Below are 8,537 nucleotides of genomic sequence, written 5' to 3'. Positions count from 1 at the left end.
TCCATTTTGTCTCCTCATTTTAGAGTTCTTACTGAATTTGAACAAACACTTTTAAATGTTTGCATGTTGCTAGCAGTTGGGTTCATAAGTGGCATTTCTATGGTGTATAAAAGCCTAATTTATAAGCTAGGTTTTATGGCATGGCAGGAGTGTTAGTTGTAAAATTAATATGTGAACATAGCACAGTTTCATTTAAATATTTTTCCCAACCTGGAAAGCAGTACTCTGAGTGCCATGTATAGAATGTGAAGTCTCAAAGTGAGCTCCCTTAAAACATGTAAGATTCTTAAACTTTTTCTTTTCTCTTGTTCATCCCTTAGGTTGAACTTCAAGATGTCCTTTGGGAGAGATATGGAGCTGGAGCATTTTGATGAGCGTGATAAAGCGCAGCGATATGGCAGAGGGTCCCGGGTAAATGGTTTGCCCAGCCCTACTCACAGTGCCCACTGCAGCTTTTACCGAACCCGTACTCTACAGACCCTGAGTTCTGAGAAAAAAGCCAAGAAAGTTCGTTTCTATCGTAATGGAGACCGGTATTTCAAAGGGATTGTATATGCCATCTCCCCTGACCGATTTAGATCCTTTGAAGCTCTCCTGGCTGATCTGACCCGAACTCTGTCTGACAATGTGAATCTGCCCCAGGGAGTGAGAACAATCTACACGATTGATGGCTCCAAGAAGATTTCCTCATTGGACCAGCTAGTGGAAGGTCAGCAGTAAGATTTGGAAGTGTAAATTTATGCTTGAGTCAGTGTTTGTCTAATCTGTTAAGTCTTCTGTGAGTAGGTAATGGTATTGTTCTTCTTTTTGATAAAGGAACTTAAGTGGTATAACTAGAATTGTGAATATCTTAAATTGTGCCATGAAATATTGTTGCCTTGCTACTTATTTCCCTCTTGTTGAAAGTGTCTGACCTTCCCCTTATCTGTTAACCTAGCGTTGGTAGTCCTAGATCTCAAAGATCACATATGCTGCTTTTGAACTTGCGTATTTAAAAATATCAGTGAGTTAAACTCCACAAGATCCCTGGTGCTGATGAAACCTACATGAAATTCAGTTCTGATAGGTGTTTTTTTTTTTTTTTTTAAGTCTGTCTGTACCTAGTGAAGAGTTCCAATTCTTCCCTACAAGAAATGTCTTAAGTAAAATATTCTCCTCTCGTGGAGTGGCGTAAACGTAGGCAATCTGTTAAGAGTGATGTTGTAGCCATGGTTCATCTGGGGTAGACTGTAAACTTTTCTCCCATGTAGCATTTCCCTTTTTCCTCTTCTGCAGTCCACTGGCATCTTTATGTTGTTTTAAAATAGGGCTCACGTACCTGTAGCATAATGTATTACCAGTGATTGGTCAGAACTTGTAGGTCTTGGTCACCGGCAAACACTGGAGATGCCAGTCACTGATTTGCCCATCAACACTGAATTTATCACTCCTTCAGTGGTAGTTTTGTTGGCAAAAGAGGCTGTCAGTGTTAATCAATTTGAATATTAGACCTAGGATGTTCTAATATCTTTTTATGAATTTTACAGATCGCTTAAGTAGCTTTTCCAACATAGAGTGCTTCTGGCTTGCAGTGGGTTTCTTTTTGTGTGTGTAGGCAATAGTTACTAGCATGAAACATCAGAATTTATAAGGTCTGAAAGCTTTAATTAGCACATGGCCATAAATGAGGCTGATTTTTATCTGTAAAGTTTAAATTCAGGCTCTTGACTGTACTCAAAATAAAGGTAGAAAAGTTTTTTCATCATGCTTCCATCCTGCCCCTGGCCCATGTGCAAACCTGGAAAACATGGATCTATAGCCACTCGATAGCCAGTTTAGAATTGTAACAGAGATTGCAATTCCTTTATGATTTCCATTTTTAGAACCAGGTGAGAGAACTTGCAGTATCAGTATGTAGTGAGATGATCAGAAGGCTAACATGGGGAGAGAAGAAAAGGGTAGTGCTGAATAAGGCTCCAGAAAGGGAAGCGCATCTTGCATAGCAGCTGTTCAGCCACTGTTGAGTTGACTCCTTTAAGGTGTCATAGCGGAAGAAAGCTTTTTAAAGGGAAGTTTTGAGAAGAGGGTGTTCCTGATTATCCTCCTTGCATAAAAAGGAGAGTAGGACACAACACAAAGATGCTCAAAAAGAAAATTGAAGTGGTGGAGTTGTCCATGTAAGTAAGGGTTTTGGGACTTAGGACTGTATGTTTAGTGAAATGAAAAGGAAACTGGTCTTAAGATCATTGTTATGTCCAGGGCAGAGTTAGAACTGTATTTGTCAGGGCAGTATTTAATTGGTGGAGAAAATCAATTTCTGGAAGGAAAGGCCAATATTAATCAACATCTGTTTAAAAGCAGTGTTTGTGCATATTCTTCTCAGTAGTGGTATAAATAATTGTGCTTATTTGATTGGTATGCTCATCAAGAAGCAAGTATTGTTGATGTTAATGTTGGTTTGCACGGTCTTTTACTGCCAGTGAGAACCAGCTTTTGAAAAGAAAGAACTGAATGCAGAAATAAATTCAGCAACCTGTAAGATAAGGTGGTTTGGTTTTTTTTTTTTGTGGGTGGTGTTTTTTTTTTTTTTTCATCCTAGGGAAGAATAATACCAGTTATAAATCAGTCAGTCAAAATGAATGGTGAGCATAAATTTATTTTAAAGATGGGATTTGGGAATTCTTTTAGTTCTGTGGGACTTTATTCCTTACCTTTTCAATGAACACATCCTCCCTTCCTGTGTATAGTTCAAGTTGGACAGTCCTATTTTCTTGTGACACTAACACTGTGGGATTTACAGAAGTCAGTCTTTGTGTGCAAGTAGAGAGCTACATCCTTGTTTCACCTGAAAGAGGGCTTCTGTCTATTTGTATGAGGGGGGTTATTTTGTTCTGTTTCCCTCCTAGAGCTTTACTGTAGAGTACAGGTTCATATATTGTTAGCTCAGGGATGGTTTTCATGTAAGACCCTTCCACTCTACTGTACAAATTTATTAGAGTTTGGCTAGTCTGGTACAGCATTAATTAGCTTGAAGCTGTGCTTTGTGTTTAAATAGCTGGAAAATCACTTCATATTTGCCTCTTGCCAAAAGACATTTGTGCTCGAACTATTGAAATATGAAGCATTGCTTTCTTTGTGGTGAGACTATTCCTTTACTTTATGAATTCATTTAATGAGATTGTTATGAACTTAATTTTTTTAAATAACTTTTTTTTTTTTGGGGGGGGGAGGGGTGTGTGTAATTGATTTTAGTGTTTATGTTGAAAGGTAAAAGTGTAAGGCTTTCATATGGTGGTGGTTTTTTGCCTTTATGTCTTTGAGGAAGTTAGTGTACTCTTACCTTCCCACATGTGAATGCAAAGAAGCAACTAGCTCCTAGGGAAAACAAGACAGCAGCCACTGTCTTTCATCCCACAGCTAAATACATAGAACTGCATGAAAGATAGTCCCAAAGGAAAAAGATTGTAAAGGAGCTGTTTTGCTTCAGTAATATTTAGTTGGTCATAAAGTTCAGAGTTGGCATGGCTGTATGCTGGTGCTGTAGATTATTTTGAGGTGCAGGGACACATCTTCCCTTTATTTGAAACTAGTGTCTTCCCTATTTTTTTGTTGTGGTCTTTTTGTTTATTTGGTTTGTTTGTGTTTGGTGGTTTTTTTTTTTTTAAGACTTGGGACATAGAGATTTGTTGGAATTTCATAACAAGGGGTGTATACTGTTGTAAAAAGTTTCACATGTTCTACAACTTCTCCTGTCACCTTAGATGAATGTAACCTGAATCTACTCTATTCTTTCCTTCTTTTTGTCAGCCCTGATGTTCAGGACTCTCTTACTTTTGAAGAATGGTTTCCATATGTGACAGAACTTTATTCCCTAGAGATAACATGTAATCAAAGCATGTAGAAACAATAAAAATGAAGTTGCTATTAAGGCTAAATTGTCTAGCTGTAAACAAAGTCTCAGGAAAGGACTAAATGCCATTTGCTTTTCCAAAAGTATACCATCTTTAAAGCTGAAGGCAGAGGTCAACTGGTGGGTCTTACACTGTTCAGTGGTAATTTTGGGGGTAACAAGCACAATAGTAGATTGGAATAAGCAGGATAACTCTGAAACAGAGTATTATTTACAGTGTTTACTCATGGGGTCCTGCTATGTGGAGCAAAGACCACAGAATCAATCCATAGCCAGGACTGCATCCCTTTCTCATTAATTTTTATTATAATATTACCTCAGAGCCTTGGGTATGAATCAGAAACAATTGTTTTAGGTTTTCACATAACCTACCACAAAAGATGAACCCTGCAGCAGAGAACTGGCAGTCAATGACAAACCAAAAACCCCAAACCACAAGGCTGAGAGAGTACTAGAAAACAATATTGTCACATGTCAATATTGGGTGCACTGCCAAAGTGTTGTAGAGACTTGTATGCACAGATACACATTTTGTGTAAGCATAATGAGAAAAATTAGGGAATAATCTGAAAAAGAAAAATTAATGTATCTCAGAGGTTATCCTGGAGCTGCATTCCTCATTGAAGGAGCAGTTTGAACGAGCACAGATATATTAGTTTTAAAATCTGAGAGTAACTGGTTAATGACTTGAGAGATCTGGACCTCATTCCAGTAACAGAGGAGATGGTGGGTCACATGAGGACTGTGAGAAGGCTCTTGGAAGTCTTGGAGACTGGCAGTTTGCTTTATGCAGCAGAGAAACTGCCTGCCAGTGGAGGGTTTGAAAGGCAGTGTCTCCTTGCTGAAGTGGTGGGCTGTGACAGAGTTTTTGACTTTTTTTTTCTTGTATGTGGGTCTTTCTACTCCCACCGTCACCTCATTATCTCAGCTTTTCCCTCACCTACCTGCTACTACTGCTGCCTCCTTGACTACCACCCATTGCAGTGGTGCTGGTGAGAAGCCCAGCCACGCCAGACTGTAGGAGCTGATTGTTGTGGTTTCTGATGTGCTCTGGAGATAATACTCTTTCTTCTAAGTCATGCCTGTCTCAGCAGCTGGGAATTAATGGTCTGGAAAGATTCATATGCATATGTAATATATCAAAATAATAATAGTAAAGTATCTGTTTAAACGTTTGTAGAGCTGGATCTATGCGGACATTTGTTGATAGGATTGAATTTACAGTGGATATTTACCATGGACTTGATCCAGCGCTATCAAAGTTAGTGAAACTTGAATTGGATCCTGTAGCAGAAATGCCTGCAATCCTTACATTGTTTAATAAACAAACAGTTGAATAATCCTGTTGCATAAAATGGTACAAGGTTGTTCTGGCACTGTTTATTTGATTATTTTATTTCATGAATTTGAGAAGATTCATCCATTAGCCAGTTGATTCACTTTGTGTTTTCCTTAACAACTCTTGGAAGGTCCCATGGTTTCTTATTCTAGGTGCTTTCCAGTTATCTTTTTTTAATCATGTACAATGCCTATCTTACTTGTCGCAAGACCGAGGAGATTCATGGGGGCAGAGGGGGAGAAAGTATGTCTTTATTTTTTCACTTGGCTTCTGATGAGGGGAAAACCCCAGAATTTTTAGTCTGAACTAAGCAGAAAAAATGATGTGTGAAAGAAGTCCTTTAAAAGGTCTGAGGTGGTCTAATCTAAGGTTTCTGGTGCACTTGACTGCTAGGTGAACATCGGTAGTTCAGATTTATTTTCTGTAGATGCTCCATCTTTTTTGCACTGTTGCATTTGTTCAGACATTGCAGAAAGACAAGGCAGCAGTAATGAAGTTTAAGTAGGTTATTGCTCTATTAACTAACACATTTGGGAACTATCAGGTAGTAACTTATTTGGTTCAGGTCATCTTCCTTTTGCAGTCTGCTCTGTGTGGTGAGGAATAGTCAGAATTCTCTGTCCTTTTCCCTGAAAGATTGCTCTTGTACATACAAAAGGCAGAAAACCAAAGGGTGGATGTGAAGAAGGGCAGGTTTGCCTGTTGCATAGGGTGCTGGGGGTGCCAGTTCCATCACTGTTCTCTTCATCAGTTTCTTGCCCTGTCTGTTGGGGAAATGGGACTGCGGTGAGAGACTGTTGTGCTAAACATCCTCTTCACCAAAGTGTGGAAGTATTGTGGTTCCTCCACCTCTGGTGGGCTTGTAGATCAACTTTTCCTTTCCTAGTACATACTCTGCTACAAGGAATCAACAGTTTTCAATGAACTGGCTGTCCTGCTGCTTCCACAAAGAAGGGTTGGTTGTTCCCTTTCTGCTTGCATGATTCAGACAGGTTCTGTTTTTCTTCTCCAGAGTTTTTACCTAGGACCAGCTGGCTTCTTTATGAAGCCATTTTTAGGCCAGAAGATAAATCTAAGTAATTCCCTTCAAGAGATAATGCCTTGATCATTCTTGTAGCGAGAATATCAGCAAGCTGAAGGTAACAAGCTAACTGCTAATGTCAATATGCCAAAGAGGGAATCAACACTTGCATCAGGAAAGCTCCAGTACTTGGAGGCAGTGATTCAATGTCTCCTTAGCAGCCACCTTGTACACAGATATTATTTTTTTAAATTATATTTTTAATACACAAAGCATGTAATGAAATTCTGTTGTGACCTATAAGAACTATCCTTCAGTGTTACATGGTTCTAGTGGTTCAGCTGCATTGAATTTTGACTGAGGTGTAATTGCAGGTAGTAGGCTGTTGTGGGTTTTGTTTTTCTTTTTTTATTTCCTTAGCATAAACCATGTTTTGGGATGTGCTCTTCTACGTGATTAGCTTTCTGACTAGCTTCTCAATGCTAAAATTTATTTCAGTTGTTCCTGAAGTCTTGCACACTTACACAACTTAAATTGTAGGTTACTAGTTCGAAACTGGCAAACAAGCATTGTGTGTTTTTGTTTTTTGTTTTTTTTAATATTTAGTGCTGTGCATTTCATTTGTACTGTTTCTGTGAAGAGGTAGGAGGGCTGTCAGGAAAGGGATACTTTCTAAGATTTTCATAATTACTTTTTTCCTAGATGTCAGATATCCCCAAGCAGCTGCATGTACCCTTTTCTTTTTCTAATGGCTATTGATACTGTAATCAAGAGTCAAAATTTCATTAGTGACAGCTGACTGTGAAATGCTTGCTCTCCTCTCTTGGGGATCTGCAGTCAAATAGACACTTTAAAGGCTGTCTTTTCTATGCTTTTGTTTAATCCAGTATCTCCGAAGATTCCTTCTTCAACACGTACGTTCTGTTACAAACCTAGTGTTTGGAGATTGTTACTTTCTTCCTCCAGCTGCCAGTTAGGCAAAGCTGATGTTTGTGCGCTGTATTTGTGGTTAGGCCCACAGTAGGAGCTGATGGTGTGTACTGGGATTACCTCAGACATGTTTTTTTCAGTTCTAAAGCACCAGGAAAATACAGCTTGTTGCTAGTATTTGCCTGTCTGCAAATCACAGCTTCACTCCTCTCATGTACAAGTCTTGGGAGTGAGACTGTTGTCTGCAAGGCAAGTTGTAGCCAAAGGTTTTGAAAAAGGAAATTGTGTTGTCACCTAATAGTTTTGTTGAGGAAGCAATGGTTAAGGCAGAAGGTGGATTTTATTGACTAGAAAGTCATGCCCCTTGTGAAACTTCTTTGCAGTCTTCTCTACTTAAGGTAACAGCGCAAAGGAAGAGAGGATGAAAATCTAGGTGAAGGCTTTTTGTACTTTTGTTTGAGACTTCCTCTGTGTACAAACACCACAGGCACTAAAGAGTTATGCTAGACATGGAAATTTCTGGCTGCTGTCAGGTTGAGTCCCATGTTCAGGAAACTTAAGCTTGTATTTGAGCAATATAAGATACTTTTAGGACATAGGGGTTTTGTCCATTCAGTTTTTGTTCTTACAGGCCTGACCCTTAGGACCACCGTGAATGAGAACTGCAGTCAGTGGCTAACATGCCTGAATGTTTATAAGCCCCAGCAGTTTGCTTGAAGTATAAACAGCCTTAAATAACAGCATTATGGGAGAGCTGTTTGTATTTCTGTTCTTCTATATAAAATAGCTCATACTAAAGGTATTTAATTAATCTTAGGTGGTCTTAGATACTCTTACCTCCAAGATACTTCGTAGCTAAATATGAGCCTCTTCAATGAGGAAAAAAATATATCTTGGTGCAAATAACTTACTAATGTAATACAGTGCTATTGGAAATGAAGAAAGGGAAAAAAGTCTGATGTTAAAGCAATCCGATAACTTCAGTGATTGTCTTGATCTTTTTTTAGGATCATTTACACAAAATTAGTTTTGTAATGTAGCACTGACATGCTCTTAGATGCTACAAGGAACCCAGCTGACCTTTAAATAGAACTGATATAAAAAATCATGTGGAATGCTATCCTTTCAAGAAGGGGAATCAAAAGAGTGGTTAATAAGGTCTTAATAAATTGAATGTAAATCTTGTGGGTACAACATGTACGGCCAGTTATTTATGCACCTACCCTTTGAGAAGTAAGTTTTAATATGAAAACTTTTTAAAAATTAATTGTTATTTCATGCAACTAAACCGAACGGTTTCTCTGATAGCTTTGAACCTGAAAATGCTATTTTTATCCACTCCTTCCCCCCCCCCCCCC

At 38.7% G+C, this 8,537-nt stretch overlaps 1 protein-coding gene across 3 annotated transcripts in view; it reads left to right on the top strand.

The window, feature by feature from the left end:
• Positions 1-324: 324 nt before the first annotated feature.
• DCLK1 (doublecortin like kinase 1) overlaps positions 325-8,537 on the top strand; it is a 252,542-nt gene continuing 244,329 nt past the window's right edge. For all 3 annotated transcript variants that reach the window (XM_026868658.1, XM_026868667.1, XM_026840939.1), the window contains exon 1: positions 325-709. In XM_026868658.1, the coding sequence (XP_026724459.1) occupies positions 334-709 (376 nt within the window). In that variant the 5' untranslated portion in view covers positions 325-333. The remainder of the gene's footprint in view (positions 710-8,537) is intronic.

The sequence above is a fragment of the Athene cunicularia genome (assembly GCF_003259725.1).
Source record: "Athene cunicularia isolate RWA chromosome 1 unlocalized genomic scaffold, athCun1 chr1_part1, whole genome shotgun sequence".
In the NCBI taxonomy this organism is placed as follows: domain Eukaryota; kingdom Metazoa; phylum Chordata; class Aves; order Strigiformes; family Strigidae; genus Athene; species Athene cunicularia.
Note: the sequence above shows the minus strand (reverse complement) of the source record. Positions and strands in the feature narration are given on the sequence as shown.